The sequence below is a fragment of the Lissotriton helveticus genome, chromosome 10 (genome assembly GCF_964261635.1).
Source record: "Lissotriton helveticus chromosome 10, aLisHel1.1, whole genome shotgun sequence".
Classification (NCBI taxonomy): domain Eukaryota; kingdom Metazoa; phylum Chordata; class Amphibia; order Caudata; family Salamandridae; genus Lissotriton; species Lissotriton helveticus.
Window position 1 is genome coordinate 1,204,897,611 of NC_136071.1, and position 21,576 is coordinate 1,204,919,186.

A 21,576-nucleotide genomic window follows, 5' to 3' on the forward strand; every position below is an offset into this window, starting at 1 on the left:
TTGATCAGTTTTACCAGAGGGCACAGATACAGATTGAATAAGATGGAGCTGATCGCGGACCCCTGCGGAACGCCCTGTCCCACTCTCCTAATACCTGAGCAAAAAGGTGGTAAAGCCACCACCTGATGCCTGTTCCGAAGGTACGAAATCAGCCAGTCCCTTGCCAAACCAGCTATCCCGGCCTCCTCCAGCCTGTTGACAAGAATGGGATGGCTGACCGTGTCGAACGCGGCCGATAGGTCGAGCAGCACTAAAAAGGCTGCTCGACCATTATCGACCCGGGATCGAAGGTTGTCCAACACGACCACTAGTGCCGACTCCGTACCATGAGCTGGCCGGAACCCGAACTGGGCCATCTCCAGACAGTTGTTACTTTCCAAGAAGCTGGAAAGAGACCGGGTAACAAGTTTTTCCATGATCTTAACTGGAAAAGGGAGCAAGGAGATTGGCCGATAATTCGACAAACAGGTGGGGTCGAGCGTAGGCTTCTTTAGGAGAGGGGAGACCACCGCCAGCTTCCTGCTATCAGGGACCATAGCCAAATTGAAGGACTGAAGACAGATGGAATGCAAAGGTGGGAAAAGTTCATCCTGAAATAGTTTCCAATATCTGTGGGGAAGTGGATCCAGAGGAGAGCCCGAGGTCACCCCGTTTGCTAGCATGCGAAACTCATCCAACGAGGGAACGGTAAAGCACTCTAGCCGATGATGAGATGTATATTCATCCGGTTCAGCAAGGGCGGGAAAGGATACAAAGGTATCCAAAGATTGAGGGCCGCATGTGCCTGAGGCAGTAAGGGCATCTAAGATATTTGCGATTTTGTCCTCAAACGCTTTTGCTAACGAGTCGCAGAGGGATTGTGAGGCTGGGATGTTATTCACCGCGCATTCGGGCCTAGCGAGGTCATTTACTATTTTGAATAAAGTCTGCGCTTTGTTAGTTGCCTGTGTCAGCGTGACCTCGAAATATTTTGCTTTGGCGCAATTAATTTGGGCTTTGTATTCAAGCAATGCTAGTTTATATAAAGACTTAGCATTCTCAGAATATGACTTCCTCCAAACCCTTTCCGCCTGCTTGCATCGATGTTTCAGTTGGAATAAGTTGGAAGAATACCAGGGCATGGCAGGTTGGCGTTTAACCTTAGGTTTCCGTAGAGGAGCCAGTGTGTCCAGTGAGCTGGTAATTTGCTGGCACAGGCTAGAGTAGCTTGCTTCAACACTTTCCATCAAGTTAAAACTCCCCGAAAGCAGGGGTGGATGGTCAGAGTGATGCAAGAGCTTAGACCACTGTCTCTTCGCTATGTCGGTATTCACTCCATTCCTTCTGAGAGACTCTACAGGAAGGTGGAGAGAAAAACGGACTAGTGCGTGGTCTGTCCAGCATTGAAAAGCTATTTCCCTGATTACCAACAGAGAGGCTTCTGCGAAGATCATGTCCATAGCATGACCCTTCGTGTGAGTCTGGGACAACACCAGCTGTTGCAGCTGAAGGTTGCCACAGACCTGGCACAGTTCTCTATATGCTGTGTCCAAGGGCCCATCAGGCCACAGATTGAAATCCCCCAGAATAAGAAGACTCGCATGCGAGTTGGAAAGGTTGTAAATTAGGTCCACCAGGTCTGGAAGCTTAGACAGCGCGGAGCCCGGTGGTCTGTAACAGAGCAGCCCGGACTGTAAAACCCCTTTATGTCCTTTAATCGAGAAGCCCATGAGTTCAAACCCCTGGACCGCTTTGACCTCGAGTAGGGAGAGGGCCAAGGAGTCTCTAAAAATAAGTCCAATTCCTCCACCTCTATTCCCCACCCTCGGGCAGTGCATGATTTTATAGCCCGCTGGACAGGCTAGTCCAAGTTCCACATTGCTGTCTGCTCGGGTCCATGTCTCGGTTAAAAAAAGCACATCCAAATCATAGGAATCTATGAGGAGTGCTATTTCAACGTGGTGTTTACAAAGTGAGCGGACATTGAGCAGACCACAGGACAGCACATCTGACTTGCCAGAGTTGGTACTCAGCACTTGGCTTACCTGGGGACGTAGGTGTATTAGCTCAGACCTGGAGTATGTGACTGGAGATGAGGAGGTACGGGCAGCGTGACTGGCACTGAGCACGACCGGTGCGCGAACGGGCGCAAACAGGCTTACCTCTGGCGCGCCAACGCTGCGCGCTTGAGAGTGGCACATCTTATATAACCGTAAAGCGCGGGATTCCTGCGAGGCCGATCTCTGGCCCCACACCCAAGATGGCGCCCGTTATTCGGCACCTCCTGGTTACCCACACCCAAGATGGCGGCGCGAATACCGCGATGCGCTTCCAGGGAGTCCTGAGTCCTAAATCCCGCAAAGTGCGAGTGGCGGCACAATTATGATGCAGGTATGACCTAAATACAACCCCAGACGATATCCCAGTGCGAAAAGGCAACTGCGTTCTAAATCGCGCAGCGCAGTGGTGCAAGTGCACGTGAAATAAAGTGAGTTTTAAAATATGGCGTTTTAAAATATGAGGCAGCAAGAAAGCAGCAGCCGCTTACGCGAGCGTGCAGTATCAAGTAGAATCTACCTGATCTGAAGGGGGTATCCGCTTAAATAGGCTCTTCAGAGCACGGGATTCCTGCGATGCCGATCTCTGGCCCCACACCCAAGATGGAGCCCGTTATTCGGCACCTCCTGGCTACCCACACCCAAGATGGCGGCGCGAATACCGCGATGCGCTTCCAGGGAGTCCTGAGTCCTAAATCCCGCAAAGTGCGAGTGGCGGCACAATTATGATGCAGTTATGACCTAAATACAACCCCAGACGATATCCCAGCGCGAAAAGGCAACTGCGTTCTAAATCGCGCAGCACAGTGGTGCAAGTGCACGTGAAATAAAGTGAGTTTTAAAATATGGCGTTTTAAAATATGAGGCAGCAAGAGAGCAGCAGCCGCTTACGCGAGCGTGTAGTATCAAGTAGAGGTCAGAGGTAAAAATACAATACAAGTCACACAATTAATATACGATAAGTTGCACAGTATACGTTTTGCCCTGGGGGCCTCACTAACCATATACTAAGAAAGTGGTATAAGTACCACGAGAGAGTTAGAAAGCAGGCCTAGGGCCTGTAGAATCGCAGGGGCTACACTAAACGACCAGTTGTTAGGAAGTAGGAGGCCCACGGAAGACGCCGCAGTGCTAAACACAGAGGCGGGTTCCCATTGACTTTCTATGGAGCTCGTAAAAGTTACAAAGTTACAGTTTAAGGACACTTACGGATGGACTAGGATGGAACCCTTTTAAACTAGGACACTTCGAGAGTTAAGACCCACGGGAGCACCGGAGTACTCGTGTTACCTCACCCAGGGAAGCCGGGTGCATAGGTGTCTTTTGGTGTTGGGTTTCGTCGTCGTTTTCGATGGAGAGCTGCAAAAATGTGCTGCAGGCGACCAGAGGAAAAGTATCCGGGTGGATCCAAGGGTGAATCGGAGGTGTGAAGAACCTGAAAGCAGAGGGGACAGAGTCTGGGTCACTAGCCAGTGACCAGGATGGAACCAGGCGATGTTGGGTGCTTTAAGGTGAAGGTGAGTTTGTCTCTTCAGCCACGAGGTCCAGGAGGCATCAACGATGACAAGGAGCTCAATTCGAGCTGTCCCACGATGGATCTAGATGACTACAGCGTCGGTATCCGGATTGGACCCAAACAAGCCTTGGCAACCGCAACCCACGCAGGATGTCGAGATTGGCTCTGTTGCAGACCAGCAAGGTCTGTGGCGCTTCTCCTTTTTAGGGAAGCAGGAGCAAGCCTGGAGCAACCAGGAAAGCAAGTTAGATTCAAGATGGCATTTTCAGGGGGCTCACCAGCCAACGGGCTAGGAGCCGGGAAGACGCGTCGAGCACAAATGTAAAGGCGGGGCCCACGGGACACTCGCGGAGTGTGGGGGTCTGGGCTTCTGTCAGGTGCCCCACAAGTCTTACCTTTGCTTGTGACGCAATTCCGCAGAGACGACAAGAGCACCCGTCCCTGTACCCACCTGACCCTCGTGGAAGGCAATACCCAGCAGGGATGAGATGGACGCAGGGATGGGAGCCAGGGTGTAGAACTAAATAATAGCGTGGAGCTGGTGGGCGTCCCGGTGTCAACTACAACCAAGAAAGAGTGAGATCAGAAGGGGTCAGAACAGAAAAGAACCACCCCACACATGCACACACAGACCTAGTCACCCTCTGAGGACTCACCAAGGCTTCCGGGAATCAGGTCCACAGACAGGTTCAGCTCCGGAATACAAAAGCTCAGGTAAGGCGCTCCTGCGCGATTTCACCCAAGTCCAAACCAAAAAGAAGCGCTCCTGCGCAGTGGCAAATGAACTAATTCAAAACAGGAACACAAGCGCTCTGGCCCATGTATCCGGTAATAGTGCGTAGTCCAGCAACACTTGTCTGTTAGCTGAGCTGTTTCCCCAGTAGCGCTCCTGCGCGGTGGGAAAACGAAATGTACAAGACCCAAAAAACAAAACACTCCTGGTAAGGTCTATAAACACCCTCAAGGCGCTCCTGCGCGGCAAGGGTAAAAGAAATACTAACAGGCACTTCCCTGGATCACCCAGGAGGAACTACAAGCAAGCGTGAGGACAGAACAGCGCTCCAGCGTGGTGACTCTGAAGTGACAGGTGAGCCTCAGCAAGCGCTCCACCGCGAGTAGCTGACGTAACAGCTGAGCAGCGCTCCAGCGCGGCTTGACTCGGAGAGAGACTGGCAGGTCTCGGCAAAAGGCGAAAGCAGTCCGCCTCACGGAAACCTCCAGCACGGAATCCAAAGTACAGAGCCGGCGGGAAACGCGATGTTTAAGCGTTTCCCCCGGAAGTGCTTCTGTGCTCCCAGGTTGCTGCCCGGGACTAGACCGGGGACTCAACTTCCGACCGGAAGTGAGTATCCGGCGTTCTATGTGTGCATGCGGAGATGGCCGGCCGCGGTATCGCCGCGAACCGTGACAGCACCCCCCCCTAGAACAGAACCCCCCCCCACACCCCCTGGAAATCAGAAAAGAGAGACAGGGCGAGGGCTCAGGGGATGAATCAGATGGAAAGCACGAACCAGAACAGGAGCGTGGCACACATGGGACAAGGGTTCCCAGGACCGCTCATCAGGACCGTACCCCTTCCAGTCCACAAGGTAGAAGAGCTTGCCCCTGGTACGACGGGACCCCAGGATCGCCCTGACCTCATACTCAACATGGCCCTCCACCACCACCGGAGAAGGGGGAGATGGTACGGAGCCACCAGACTGGACTGCACGCAGAAGGGAGACATGGAAGACCGGATGGATTTTCATGTGCGGAGGAAGCGACAGCCTCATGGCCACAGGGTTGACCACCTTCTGGATAACAAAGGGACCCACAAAACGAGGCAGCAGCTTCTTGGGCCCATGCACGTTCAAGTGCCGAATGGAAAGCCACACCCTATCACCCATGCGATACGTGGGTTCCTGTTGTCTGTGAGCGTCAGCATGCTCCTTGTAGGTGTCCTTTGCTTTGGCCAACTCGAACCGTGCCTGTTGCCAGATGTCGTGGAGTGTCTCATGATAAGACCACACAGTGGGCAGTGGGCTATCCAGAGGCTCCTCCCAGGCAGTGGTGCGAGGGTGACGTCCTTGGAGGCAAAAGAAAGGGGACATCCCGATGGCTGAATGCTTACTGTTATTGTACGCACACTCCGCCATCCATAGCACTTCGGACCATTCCTTTTTGACCGTAAGCAGAAAACAGCGGAGATACTGCTCCATGGTGTGGTTTGTTCGTTCAGCCTGGCCGTCGGTCTGGGGGTGGTACGCTGAGGAGAGGCGTACGTCCATCTCGAGTATCCTGCATACCTCCTTCCAGAAGCGGGACACGAATTGTGATCCCCGATCCGTTATGACCACAGACGGAATGCCATGGAGGCGAACCACCTCTTGTACGAAGATCAAGGCCAGTTCGGCCGCCGTGGGCAATTTCATCAAGGGTACGAAATGCGCCATCTTAGAGAGGTGGTCCACTATGGTGAGAACTGTGGTGTGACCAGTCTTGGTGAGCGGGAGCTCAACCACGAAATCCATGGAGATGGTATGCCATGGAAAAGGTGGTACAGGAATGGAATGCAACAGGCCAACCGATGTTTCGGATCTGTTTTTGCCGAGCAGGCAAACAGCGCAGTTCGTCACATGGTTCCTGGTATCGGTCACCATCGTTGGCCACCAAAACCGCCTTCGCACGAGATCAAGCGTTTTGTGGTAACCAGGATGGCCGGAGAGGACATGATTGTGACACGAGAAAAGGGCCTTCTTCTGTTCAGGTACCCCTGGAAGGTGTTTTTGATCTCCTAAGCGCCGTGGCCCGCTCCCACTTGCCCCACCTTCTTCGTCTCCTGTCGGGACCACGGGTTCGGACCGTTTCCTGTCTGTTTTTTCCTGGCAGACGGGATCCATAGAAGCAACTAGGCCCTGGAAGTGTTTCTCCGGTATGATGGAGACAGGCTCGTGGTCTTCGGTGTCTTCATCGGATTCGGCCAGCTGCGAAAGCGCGTCTGCCTTGGCGTTGTCTTTCCCTGGCCGGAATGTGATCACAAAGTTATACTCGTTGAAGAATAAGGTCCATCGAAGCTGTCGGGCTGTGAGGGCACGTGCTGATCGGAGGAACTGTAAGTTTCTGTGGTCTGTGTAGATGGTTACAGTGTGTTTCGAGTCCTTCAAGAAGTGGTGCCATTCCTCGAACGCGGTCTTGATGGCTAAGAGTTCCCGATCAGACACGGTGTAGTTGCGTTCAGCGGGTTGGAGCTTCTTGGAGTAAAAGGCCACAGGATGCAGTTGTCCCGTATCGATGTTTCGTTGTGATAGCACTCCGCCTATGGCGTCCCTAGAGGCGTCTGCCTCCACTATGAAGGGTTGCTCGGTGTCGGGGTGCACCAGGACCGGGGCTACGGTAAACCGTCTTTTTAGTTCCTGGAAGGCGTCGTCTGCCTTTTGGTCCCAACCAAAACGTACTCCCTTGCGCAACAAGCGCGTGATGGGGGCCACCATCTCGGAGAAACCGGTGATGAAACGTCGGTAATAGTTGGAAAAAACGAGGAACCTTGGACCCCTTTCACGGACTCCGGGGTAGGCCAAGACAGGATGGCTTCTACTTTTTTGTTGTCCATTTGGATGCCTGCCGGAGTGATGATGTGCCCCAGGAACTCAACAGATGTGACGTGAAACACGCTCTTCTCCAACTTCACGTACATCCGGTGTTTCTCCAACTGTTGCAGGACGGAACGCACGTTTTGAACGTGCTCTCCGGTGGTCTGAGAGTAGATCAAGATGTCGTCTATGTAGACGATACAAAAGACGTCGATAAAGTCCCTCAACACTTCATCGATGAAGAACTGGAACACGGCGGGGGCGTTGCAGAGTCCGAAAGGCATGACCTGGTATTCGAACAGGCCGAACTTCGTCCGGAAAGCGGTCTTCCATTCGTCACCCTTCCGGACTCTGACAAGGTGGTAAGCACCCCGTAGGTCCAGTTTCATGTAGATGGAGGCGTTTTTGACTTGGTCCAGGAGATTGGAGATCAACGGGAGCGGGTACCGGTTTTTTATGGTGATGGTGTTCATTGTGCGAAAGCCAATGCAGGTCCTCAGATCCCCTTCCTTCTTTGACACGAAGAAAAGAGGAGAGGAAACCGGTGATCTGGAGTGACGTATAAACCCGTTGTCCAGGTATTCGTCCAGATACGAGCGAAGGTGGATGTTTTCCTTTTCCGTGAGCGAGTATATCCTGCTGCATGGCAACGTGGAGCCGGGAATCAGGTCAATGCGACAGTCGAATGACCGGTGTGGTGGCAGAGTGTTGGCTCCCTTCTTATCGAACACTCCCGCTAGGTCCAGATATTCTTTCGGTATGGTTCCTTGGGAAACCATTCCCATGCCTACTACAGGCAACGAGTGTGCCTGTATGAAACGAGGGCCTGACAGGTCGCCTTTGCGTAACAGGTACTGCGGCAGTGTTCCGACTCAAGGTGGATGGTTCTGGTCACCCAATCGATGCGGGGATTGTGCTTCACCAACCACGACAAACCCAAGATCACCTTAAATTGAGGGGCGTCGATAACGTCGAAACTAATTGACTCGGCGTGGTTGTTTGAGAAGGACATCGTCATGTTCTCTGTTCGGTGTCTGATAGGGCCGGAAGTTAGGTCCGTTCCTTCAACAGCCTTGACTGGTTCTGGTTGGGCCTTCGTCACTGTGTCAATGCCCAAGGCGCGGGAAAACGCTGTATCTATGAAGCAACCTGTCGCCCCGGAATCCAACATGACGGTCACCACCCAGGTTCTGCCCGCCAGATTCCGTAAGGACACGTCCATGCCGACGTGATGACTACCGTCGTATACCACAGGGATCGCTGATGTACAAGACGAAGAACCCAGAGGACGGATCCCCATGTCTACTGGGTTGTCTCGTTTCCCGTCTTGTCGCCCTTGCTGATGGGCAACGCGTACGGCCTCCTGCCTCGTGGTTTGGAGGGCTTAGCAGGGCATTCCCTCACGAAGTGTCCGCTTTTGCTGCAATATAGGCACTGGTTCTGCTTCCTCCTTTTCTCCCTTTCTTGACTGGTCAGGGCTCCTCTTATGCCTCCGATCTGCATGGGTTCGGACGCTTCTCACTAGGGAGTGGAGTCCTCTTTGGCTTTCTCGACGCCCTTGTCCCCAATGGGCAAGAAACGGTTGTCGTTGCCTTTTCCCCTGTCGGTCTTTCTTTCTTGAAGACGGAAGTTCATTTTCACCACCATGTCGATGAAAGGGCCTATAGCTTCGGGCGGATCGGGATACTGCGAGATAAGGTCCTTCAGGTCATCCCGTAAACCCCGATAGAACACCGACACCTTCTTATCCTCTGGCCAGTGGGCCTCGATGACAAGCCTGTTGAACATGGTGATGTAATGGAGTAAGTCCTGGTTGCCTTGTTTGAGGCTGAGCAACTCATTGTCTGCGGCCTGCACGAAGGTATGGCGAGCGAACATACGCTGCATGGCTTCCTTAAATGTTGGCAGGTGGTTAAGCATGGGATCGTCATCTTCTACCAAGGAAATGGACCACTGAGCGGCATCCCCGCCCATGTAAGACAGTATGTAGGCGACCTTAGAAGCATCATCTGGAAAGGCCGCGATTCTAGCCATGAAATGCAGTTGACATTGATGAATGAATATTCCGTACTTAGTGCTATCACCATAGAATCGTTCGGGTGGTGCCAACTGCACAGGATGAGGAGTGACAACCTGGATGGCTGTGTCTTGGTTGGTGGCGGCGGAGGGCCCCCCAAAGGTAAACGTAGGCTGTCTCAACAGGCCTTCTTGTCTGGCTCTAGGACTAGGAGTGGTACCCCAAGGATTAGTGACCCCGGCTGCCATCTGGCCCTGTAGGGCCGTTATGTCATGGTGTAACGCAAGGTTCTCTGTCTGCATGGCAGCCAGCATAACTGCAATATCCTGCAGAGTGACCTCCGGGTCGCCCATGTCGTCTGGGCGGAATGGTTACCGTGGGCTTTGGATTCTGTCAGGTGCCCCACAAGTCTTACCTTTGCTAGTGACGCAATTCCGCAGAGACGACAAGAGCACCCGTCCCTGTACCCACCTGACCCTCGTGGAAGGCAATACCCAGCAGGGATGAGATGGACGCAGGGATGGGAGCCAGGGTGTAGAACTAAATAATAGCGTGGAGCTGGTGGGCGTCCCGGTGTCAACTATAACCAAGAAAGAGTGAGATCAGAAGGGGTCAGAACAGAAAAAGAACCACCCCACACATGCACACTCAGACCTAGTCACCCTCTGAGGACTCACCAAGGCTGCCGGGAATCAGGTCCACCGACAGGTTCAGCTCCGGAATACAAAAGCCCAGGTAAGGCGCTCCTGCGCGATTTCACCCAAGTCCAAACCATTAAGAAGCGCTCCTGCGCAGTGGCAAATGAACTAATTCAAAACAGGAACACAAGCGCTCTGGCCCATGTATCCGGTAATAGTGCGTAGTCCAGCAACACTTGTCTGTTAGCTGAGCTGTTTCCCCAGTAGCGCTCCTGCGCGGTGGGAAACCGAAATGTACAAGACCCAAAAAACAAAACACTCCTGGTAAGGTCTATAAACACCCTCAAGGCGCTCCTGCGCGGCAAGGGTAAAAGAAATACTAACAGGCACTTCCCTGGATCACCCAGGAGGAACTACAAGCAAGCGTGAGGACAGAACAGCGCTCCAGCGTGGTGACTCTGAAGTGACAGGTGAGCCTCAGCAAGCGCTCCAGCGCGAGTAGGTGACGTAACAACTGAGCAGCGCTCCAGCGCGGCTTGACTCGGAGAGAGACTGGCAGGTCTCGGCAAAAGGCGAAAGCAGTCCGCCTCACGGAGACCTCCAGCACGGAATCCAAAGCACAGAGCCGGCGGGAAACGCGATGTTTAAGCGTTTCCCCCGGAAGTGCTTCTGTGCTCCCAGGTTGCTGCCCGGGACTAGACCGGGGACTCAACTTCCGGCCGGAAGTGAGTATCCGGCGTTCAATGTGTGCATGCGGAGATGACCGGCCGCGGTATCGCCGCGAGCCGTGACAGCTTCAGGTCAAATGATGCTCGGGGCTGGGGCTTCTCGTACCCCAATGCACAACTTACTGAGGCTTCAGGAAAGGAGTGGAGATAGCAAAATGCAGGATATCCAAGATGTCCGGTCCCACGTCTCTCGTGTCCGCCATGGGTCTCAGCTTTGCTGTGGATGTGGGTCGGGGTCAGAGAAGTCTGGAAGTCCAGTTCTTGAGTCGCAGAATCTTCGGGTTCCGGCGGGAGCCTTGAAACTGCAGACCGGCAAAGTTGATGTTGGTGCCTGTTTGAACAGGGTTGTCACTCCTTGACCACAAGGGAAATGTCTTCCGTCTTCTAGTCAGAATAGAATGTCGAAGGTCCAAGAGTTCTGTCTCAAAGTTTCGTTCCAGAATAATCCAAAGTCCTGGGGACACAGCTCCTATACTTATACTATGAAAGGGGGCTGGATTACCTGACTAGGTCCCTCCTATGGGTGGGACCTGAGAAGGGGGTGGTTACACCCCTTTCCCTTTGTCCAGTTTTGCGCCAGAGCTGAGGCTGGAGTGCCCCAGCAACTGGTTTGAACCGGGCTATGCATGGAGCACCTTGTGTGCCTCAGGCAGTGTCTAGATGCATTCACTGAATGTAGCCCACACTGCCCCAATACACAAAACCTCTGTCTGGAGAGGTGCCATCTCCTCCCTGGACAGGAAACCTATTATCCAGGCCGCCCCTGCCGGAGTTTCCCCTAGCAACTGGAGGTCAGACTCGTGTCTGTGGCAGCAGCATCCACTTTGTGATGCTGAGGCTCTGTTTAACGTTAACCGGGAAAAACAGTAACTACATGTCTTCTCCCTCTAGAAGGGTGGAATGCTACCCCCGTCGCCAGAATTGATGTGACCGAAACCATGAGATGGATTTTGATTGTTGTGCCTCATATAATGTGACTGATTACTTTGAGTCGTTTAATAGTGTGCAACTCATGTCCACCGGTGTGCCTAGAAATGATGACAAATCTAAGCTGCTGTGCTTTGAGACCAGTCCACATGGCTTTGCATTGTATCATAGCGCCGATCTAAGTTAACATGCAGAGTTCCATGGGACTGATCTAAGTTAACATGCAGAGTTCCATGGGGCGATCTAAGTTAACATGCAGAGCTCCATGGGGCGATCTAAGTTAACATGCAGAGTTCCATGGGGCGATCTAAGTTAACATGCAGAGTTCCATGGGGCGATCTAAGTTAACATGCAGAGCTCCATGGGGCGATCTAAGTTAACATGCAGAGTTCCATGGGGCGATCTAAGTTAACATGCAGAGTTCCATGGGGCGATCTAAGTTAACATGCAGAGTGCCATGGGGCGATCTAAGTTAACATGCAGAGTGCCATGGGGCGATCTAAGTTGACATGCAGAGCTCCATGGGGCGATCTAAGTTAACATGCAGAGTGCCATGGGGCGATCTAAGTTAACATGCAGAGTGCCATGGGGCGATCTAAGTTGACATGCAGAGCTCCATGGGGCAATCTAAGTTAACATGCAGAGTGCCATGGGGCGATCTAAGTTGACATGCAGAGCTCCATGGGGCGATGTTATGTTATGTTATGTTATTTATTTTTCTATAGCGCACAGCTGCCCCAGCAAAGGGGCGTCCTGGCGCTTTGACAGGCACTATAACATAACACACAGTAAAAGAAAGGGATGACTATTCTAGGGCGGGAAACAGGAAGGTTTTAATCGCCTGCCTAAAGGCGAGTAAGTCATTAAGAGCTCGAGTGCACACCGGGAGCGAGTTCCATAACCCTGCTGCGAGCACCCGGAAAGAACGGCCACCCATTCTACTCAGTTTAAAACGAGGGCAAACTGCCAGATGGAGAGCCTCTGATCTCAATGATCTCAGAGGGATGTAAGGAATAAGTAGATTGGCAAGTGCCGGCGGCGAAGAAAATGTCAGAATTTTAAAGGCCAAGCACAGCGCTTTAAACTTGATCCGCTGCCTGACCGGAAGCCAGTGTAGGGCCGAGATGGTACCAGACACAGAGCAGTGCCTGGGGAGGCCCACAATGGCCCGTGCCGCAGCATTTTGCACCCTTTGGAGCCTAGAGGCCTCCGCCTGATTCATCCCTAACATCAGCGCACTCCCATAGTCCAGCCGAGATAAAATCGATGCCTGGACCATGAGCTGTCTGGTGGGGGGATCGAAGAACTTTAATACCGGCCTTATGCCCCGCAGGATACCATAACACGTGGCAGCCACCTTCTTAGTATGGTCCGTAAAAGTGAGCGCGGGGTCCAGCCAAATGCCTAGATTTTTCACTCCAGCAGCTGGAATCGGGATAACGCCCAGCTCTGGTGGCCAAAGTTAATCTAAGTTAACATGCAGAGTTCCATGGGGCGATCTAAGTTAACATGCAGAGCTCCATGGGGCGATCTAAGTTAACATGCAGAGTGCCATGGGGCGATCTAAGTTAACATGCAGAGTTCCATGGGGCAATCTAAGTTAACATGCAGAGTTCCATGGGACTGATCTAAGTTAACATGCAGAGCTCCATGGGGCGATCTAAGTTAACATGCAGAGCTCCATGGGGCGATCTAAGTTAACATGCAGAGTTCCATGGGGCGATCTAAGTTAACATGCAGAGTTCCATGGGGCCGATCTAAGTTAACATGCAGAGTTCCATGGGGCGATCTAAGTTAACATGCAGAGCTCCATGGGGCGATCTAAGTTAACATGCAGAGTGCCATGGGGCGATCGAAGTTAACATGCAGAGCTCCATGGGGCGATCTAAGTTAACATGCAGCGTGCCATGGGGCCGATCTAAGTTAACATTCATAGTACCATGGGGCCGATCTAAGTTAACATTCATAGTTCCATGGGGTGATCTAAGTTAACATGCAGAGTGCCATGGGGCCGATCTAAGTTAACATTCATAGTGCCATGGGGTCGATCTAAGTTAACATTCATAGTTCCATGGGGCCGATCTAAGTTAACATTCATAGTTCCATGGGGTGATCTAAGTTAACATGCATAGTACCATGGGGCCGATCTAATCTAACCTGCATAGTGCCATGGGGGCGATCTAAGTTAACCTGCATAGAGCCATGGGGCCGATCTAAGTTAACATGCATAGTGCCAATGGGCCGATCTAAGTTAACCTGCAGAGTTCCATGGGGTCGATCTAAGTTAACATTCATAGTGCCATGGGGCCGATCTAAGTTAACGTGCATAATGCCATGGGGCCGATCTAAGTTAACATTCATAGTACCATGGGGCCGATCTAAGTTAACATGCAGAGTTCCATGGGGCGATCTAAGTTAACATGCATAGTGCCATGGGGCCGATCTAAGTTAACGTGCAGAGTTCCATGGGGTGATGTAAGTTAACGTGCAGAGTGCCATGGGGCCGATCTAAGTTAACATGCAGAGTTCCATGGGGCCGATCTAAGTTAACATGCAGAGTTCCATGGGACCGATCTAAGTTAACGTGCAGAGTTCCATGGGGCGATGTAAGTTGACGTGCAGAGTTCCATGGGGCGATCTAAGTTAACATGCAGAGTTCCATGGGGCGATCTAAGTTAACATTCATAGTACCATGGGGCCGATCTAAGTTAACGTGCAGAGTTCCGTGGGGCCGATCTAAGTTAACGTGCATAGTACCATGGGGCCTATCTAAGTTAACATTCATAGTACCATGGGGCCGATCTAAGTTAACATTCATAGTACCATGGGGCCGATCTAAGTTAACGTGCAGAGTTCAATGGGGCGATGTAAGTTAACGTGCAGAGTGCCATGGGGCCGATCTAAGTTAACATGCAGAGTTCCATGGTGCCGATCTAAGTTAACGTGCATAATGCCATGGGGCCGATCTAAGTTAACATTCATAGTACCATGGGGCCGATCTAAGTTAACATTAATAGTGCCATGGTGCCGATCTAAGTTAACCTGCAGAGTTCCATGGGGCCGATCTAAGTTAACGTGCATAATGCCATGGGGCCGATCTAAGTTAACATTCATAGTACCATGGGGCCGATCTAAGTTAACGTGCAGAGTTCCATGGGGCGATGTAAGTTAACGTGCAGAGTGCCATGGGGTCGATCTAAGTTAACATTCATAGTACCATGGGGCCGATCTAAGTTAACATGCATAGTGCCATGGGGCCGATCTAAGTTAACATTCATAGTACCATGGGGCCGATCTAAGTTAACATTCATAGTACCATGGGGCCGATCTAAGTTAACATGCATAGTGCCATGGGGCCGATCTAAGTTAACATTCATAGTACCATGGGGCCGATCTAAGTTAACATTCATAGTACCATGGGGCCGATCTAAGTTAACGTGCAGAGTTCCATGGGGCGATGTAAGTTAACGTGCAGAGAGCCATGGGGTCGATCTAAGTTAACATTCATAGTGCCATGGGGTGATCTAAGTTAACATTCACAGTACCATGGGGTGATCTAAGTTAACATTCATAGTTCCATGGGGTGATCTAAGTTAACATGCATAGTTCCATGGGCCGATTTAAGTTAACATTCATAGTACCATGGGGCCGATCTAATCTAACCTGCATAGTGCCATGGGGGCGATCTAAGTTAACCTGCATAGAGCCATGGGGCCGATCTAAGTTAACATGCAGAGTTCCATGGGGTCGATCTAAGTTAACATTCATAGTGCCATGGGGCCGATCTAAGTTAACGTGCATAATGCCATGGGGCCGATCTAAGTTAACGTGCAGAGTGCCATAGGGTCGATCTAAGTTAACATTCATAGTACCATGGGGCCGATCTAAGTTAACATTCATAGTTCCATGGGGTGATCTAAGTTAACATGCATAGTGCCAATGGGCCGATCTAAGTTAACCTGCAGAGTTCCATGGGGTCGATCTAAGTTAACATTCATAGTGCCATGGGGCCGATCTAAGTTAACGTGCATAATGCCATGGGGCCGATCTAAGTTAACGTGCAGAGTGCCATGGGGTCGATCTAAGTTAACATTCATAGTACCATGGGGCCGATCTAAGTTAACATTCATAGTGCCATGGGGTAATCTAAGTTAACGTGCAGAGTGCCATGGGGTCGATCTAAGTTAACATTCATAATGCCATGGGGCCGATCTAAGTTAACATTCTTAGTACCATGGGGCCGATCTAAGTTAACGTGCAGAGTTCCATGGGGTGATCTAAGTTAACATTCACAGTACCATGGGGTGATCTAAGTTAACATTCATAGTACCATGGGGTGATCTAAGTTAACGTGCAGAGTGCCATGGGGCCGATCTAAGTTAACATTCATAGTACCATGGGGCTGATCTAAGTTAACATTCATAGTACCATGGGGCCGATCTAAGTTAACGTGCAGAGTTCCATGGGGCGATGTAAGTTAACGTGCAGAGAGCCATGGGGTCGATCTAAGTTAACATTCATAGTACCATGGGGCCGATCTAAGTTAACATTCATAGTGCCATGGGGTGATCTAAGTTAACATTCACAGTACCATGGGGCCGATCTAAGTTAACGTGCAGAGTCCCATGGGGCGATGTAAGTTTACGTGCATAGTATCATGGGGCCGATCTAAGTTAACATGCAGAGTTCCATGGAGCGATCTAAGTTAACATGCAGAGTTCCATGGGGCGATCTAAGTTAACCTGCAGAGTTCCATGGAGCGATCTAAGTTAACATGCAGAGTTCCATGGAGCGATCTAAGTTAACATGCAGAGTTCCATAGAGCGATCTAAGTTAACATTCATAATGCCATGGGGCCGATCTAAGTTAACATTCATAGTACCATGGGGCCGATCTAAGTTAACCTGCAGAGTTCCATGGGGTCGATCTAAGTTAACATTCATAATGCCATGGGGCCGATCTAAGTTAACATTCATAGTACCATGGGGCCGATCTAAGTTAACATTCATAGTACCATGGGGCCGATCTAAGTTAACATTCATAGTACCATGGGGTGATCTAAGTTAACATTCATAGTGCCATGGGGCCGATCTAAGTTAACGTGCAGAGTTCCATGGGGTGATCTAAGTTAACATTCACAGTACCATGGGGTGATCTAAGTTAACATTCATAGTACCATGGGGTGATCTAAGTTAACGTGCAGAGTGCCATGGGGCCGATCTAAGTTAACATTCATAGTACCATGGGGCCGATCGAAGTTAACATTCATAGTACCATGGGGCCGATCTAAGTTAACGTGCAGAGTTCCATGGGGCGATGTAAGTTAACCTGCAGAGTTCCATGGGGTCGATCTAAGTTAACATTCATAGTGCCATGGGGCCGATCTAAGTTAACATTCATAGTACCATGGGGCCGATCTAAGTTAACGTGCAGAGTTCCATGGGGTGATCTAAGTTAACATTCACAGTACCATGGGGTGATCTAAGTTAACATTCATAGTACCATGGGGTGATCTAAGTTAACGTGCAGAGTGCCATGGGGCCGATCTAAGTTAACATTCATAGTACCATGGGGCCGATCTAAGTTAACATTCATAGTACCATGGGGCCGATCTAAGTTAACGCGCAGAGTTCCATGGGGCGATGTAAGTTAACGTGCAGAGAGCCATGGGGTCGATCTAAGTTAACATTCATAGTACCATGGGGCGGATCTAAGTTAACATTCATAGTGCCATGGGGCCGATCTAAGTTAACATTCATAGTACCATAGGGCGATCTAAGTTAACGTGCAGAGTTCCATGGGGCCGATCTAAGTTAACATTCATAGTGCCATGGGGCCGATCTAAGTTAACATTCATAGTTCCATGGGGCGATCTAAGTTAACGTGCAGAGTGCCATGGGCCTGGTCTTCATTGCTGTTCTTAGTCCCAAGAGGTAGATTAAAGTTACTGTACTAAGTGTCATGACATTAATTTGCATTCTCCGTTCTCCATGCGATGTCATATGTCTTGTCCTACATTGTTCCATGCAGTTTGATTACATACATGCGGGACTTTTCTTTGCAGGGCTGGTTCCAAACGAGGGTCAGTTCCCCATTGCAGTTGGCCCTCGTGTTGAGTTCATGTGCACCGGACCCATGTGCCGCTACGCCGAAGACCTGGACCCGTTGCTGCGGGTCATGGCTGGCACTGAGATCAACAAGTGAGTGACTCGGACAGCGATGTGCCAGCTGTGCTGTCTTTGCAATTCTTCCTGTTTGTTGGGACAGCAGAGCTGTATTCAGAGCAGCGCCTTGTCTAATACGCTGCAGGCCCTTAGCTCTAGTTCAGTGTCTGTAGTGTGGCTCTTCTTGGAGTCTTGTACCTATGCTCTGGACTCTGCTGCTGTGCTCGGGGTTCAGTCTGTACAACTGCTTTGAGTTGGTTGCAGTGTTCATGTCAGTATAAATTCCATGTTAAAAGCAGTGTTAGGATAAGTAACTTCCTTTAATTTGCTTCCTCTGATCGAAGGGGGCATAGAGTTTAGCCCAATGTCTAGTGTCTCACTCGTGTTTCGGCTCTAAGCTTTGCAGAGTTTCCTTGCCCATTTTTTTCTTCAGTTTACACAACTCTCCTAGGTACTGATGGCCTCTGTACCATTGCTGCAATGGAAGAAGCGTTTGACTTACAAGAGCACCTGGTTTCAAACTTGCAGAGGGTATCTGTGGCTCTTGGCTACCCATACAGCAGTAGTTCAGGCTCAGACTTACATATGCAGCAGATTAAAATATGTCCTTTACAATTGGACATTGCATAACGAAATGACTGTAATTGTACATCGGTGGTGGTCGCACACAGAACAGCTTCAGAGATTAGAAGGTGCATCCCTCATCACCTGGATGGAGGATATATTTCACACCGTCACTCTTGGGCGCCTGATCTCCAGAGCATTGCTCAGTACCTGGAGAATCCTATTCGTCAGCTCATCCTTAATTTTGTTGAGCTTTCTGAGCCTTGCTGCCTTGTCGGGAAGTAATGGTTTAGCTTCCTTCCTGTTACCTGTGTGATTCCCTAACAGAAAGGAGCTACTTGCTATGTACTTTTTACGTGACTTTTTTATCGCTAACAGACCTACACGGTTGCGGGTCATAATATTTTGGTCATATCGACATGTCACAGCATTACATGCACAATGACAACTGCTGCAATGTTGCCAAGGCAAGTATTTATGGACACTTCTACAGATGTCCTGGCATTGAGAGAGAAAATAGACCTTAATTGAGAATTATTGCCAGTATAAACAGGTTTTTAAGGTCTTTCACAAGCATAAAAGGCCAGACGTTTTCCACAGGATCACTAAAGTGCACAATCCACATCTTCGCAGCTGCTACAGAAAAAAAACTCTCCCCAACCTGAACACGCTTGAATTTCAGAACCACAAGTAGGAAGGCATCAGAGGATCTAAGATTATGGCTAGGAACATAGTGAGAGAATCTCTTTGCTATTACAAAGCGGCCATTACAACGACCGAATTGTAACATTGCATGCCAATTCTCTGCAAGTCGGAACAACGACTTGCTCCAGGGGGGACGCTGGGTGTTGGAATAGTATAATTTACTATTCCAACTCGTCTGTGCCGCAGTACAGAAGGTGTTGGATTTTAAATCCACACCTTCTGACCCGTAGAGCAAGTCGTTGTTCCGACTTGCAGAGTTGTGGCATGCATAGTAACAATGCGGTCGTTGTAACGACCACATTGTAATGGTATGCAGTGTTCCGGTTTCGGGGTAAGCGATGTTTACTGAGTACTGCTACTGATATTGAGGTACAGCTAGGTAAACCTAAAGCAAGTATTCACACAGCATTTTTAATCCCCAGAAGTCTTGACAGCAATCTGGAGGTGTCTTGCTTTTCTTCAGAGCACTTTTTTACTAACACAGAGAGAGATTTCTAGAAGCTCCATCTCCCTTCATCTGCACTGTTGGTGCTGGCTACACTGTCTGCAGTGAGGTCACTCTACGGAGCTGGCCAGGCTCCGATGACAGCGGAGGCAGAATTCTTCACTTTCTCATCCTTTGACACTGTACACGTCTGTGTGCGCAAGTAACCTGGGCCTGCCTGAAATAACAGCTGAAAGGCAGGGTCAGACAGACGCACGTTTTCCTTTAAGGAAAACGGGCTGCATTTAAAAAAAAAAAAAAAGCGGCTTTATTTTAAAGCAGTCCCAGACATGGAGGTGTGCTGAGCCCACCAGGCCACCATCCCTGGGAGGGCCAGCCATTCCCCATGAGGTTGCAAATTTGTGGGTGGCTCATTAATTTTCATGAGCCTCCCATTATGCGACCCCATTGGGAATCGGTAACAGTGTCTTTGACACTGTTGTACATTTGCTTTTGTGACTCGCAAATTACGACTCGCAAATTGCGACTTGCAATTTTTCACCATATTTGTGCTTGTACAGTCCAAGTTTGAGCCTTGAAAAAAGTTGTCTACACGACGAAACCCGTGTCTGCATTCACGCTACAACTTTATGTCTACAATATCAAGAGCTTTTACAATTCTATACTTGTATTTGGACTGATTCATCTTGTCCATCTGGTTTTATTTCCTTGGTGTTGTATTTGAGATTAAATCTAACTGACAACAGGGTCAATTTGAAAACTACCTTGATCCTGTGCTCTGTATTATAATTTCTGAATAGTATGTTTAGTGGGGCCTGTGAGCTGGATTCCTTCGGGTGTGGTGTAGAGTGCTCTTTCGTGTCAACCGCCTGGCAAAACCAGCTTGTCCATTCTGTATGCTTGGCCGTTATATGGTCGATGTAGGCATTGATTGATCATCATTAGCTGTGATGCCCAGTAATACTTCCATATATCTGGGAGTCCTGTCCCATCATACCACCCCCTTACCAATTTCCGTGCAGCTATTCAAGGGGGTTTGCCACCCTTTAGGAGTGTTCTCTGCTCACTCTCTATGGCAATGAAATAGGAGGCAGGAACTGGGCATGGTGTATGGTTCTGTCTCTTGCCTCAGTAGCATCATTGACAAAGTCTTTGTATCCTTTCTTTTTAATACTCAGCTCGTGTTTGACATTCCCCGAGGCATCCTCAGTCAATTGTACCTCTAGTTGCAAAATTTCATTTTCAAGTTTATCTACTACTGCACGCCTTTCTTTCTTAACCCCGTCTATCAAGGAAATGGCCTGTCCCGCGCTACTGCCTTAAAGACTTCCCAAAGGGTCAGCGCGGAGTCCACTGATCCTTTGTTTTCTTGGAAGTAGTGCTCTATTTGCATGATCATACCTTCCCTCACTTGTGGTAATTTTAGGTACTAGGGATTGACTGGTGCCATTTTCCCGTATTGTCGCATGTCTGATGCATAAAGGTCCCATATCAGGGAATGGTCAGAGATATCTCTTACCAAATGGAGTATATCTTTAAATCGTACAACCTGATCAGCCAGAGTGAGTATGGAATTTATTCTTGTAAGGCTATTGTGGGCACCCAAGTGGAATGTGAAGTGTTGCCTGTCTGGGTTATGGGTTCGCCAAACATCTGCCAGACTCATGGCTGCTAAAAATTCAGAAAAGCGTGACGGCTTGCGATGAAAGTCGCGAAGAGGATAGCAATCCTGATACAGCTGGATTAAAGTCTCCCCTTATAATCAATTTCCCTACTGGGAAATTCAGAAGCAAGTCTCCCAGGTCTTGAAAGCAATGCTGTGTAGTGTTGGAGGAATGTAGTTTGCAGCACTTGTATTAGGCTGGCCCTCCCAGAGCCCTGTCACTGCAACACATCTACCCTGTGTGTCCACTCAACTATGTTTTTTTGCCAGGGGAAAGGTGCCTCGCAAAAGTATACCCTTCCCTCTGGAGCCGGTGGATAATCCAATGTGTGCCACAGGTTTATACCCCTAACGTGTTAGAGCTTCACAGAAGTTGGCTACTAAGTGTGTCTCCTGTAGTTGGATGGCTTCCAGGGAATGCTGTTTTATATATTGGAGTACTATCCCACGCTTAAGTTGATACCCCAACCCGTTCACAATGCAGGAGAGGAGTTTCAGTCCCTTATTCATTGGTGTGTCTATTCTGGCGAGTGTGGAGTTTGCACGAAAATCACACCGCTGTCTCCTACATCTGATGTGGGGAGAGTATGCCAATTGTTGCCCC

At 50.0% G+C, this 21,576-nt stretch overlaps 1 protein-coding gene across 1 annotated transcript in view; it reads left to right on the forward strand.

Moving 5' to 3' along the window:
• The window catches only part of FAAH2 (fatty acid amide hydrolase 2), a 153,808-nt gene that overhangs the window by 76,223 nt on the left and 56,009 nt on the right, over window positions 1-21,576 (forward strand). Inside the window, exon 6 of the mRNA XM_078664081.1 lies at window positions 17,496-17,631. Coding sequence (XP_078520207.1) covers window positions 17,496-17,631 — 136 coding nt within the window. The remainder of the gene's footprint in view (window positions 1-17,495; window positions 17,632-21,576) is intronic.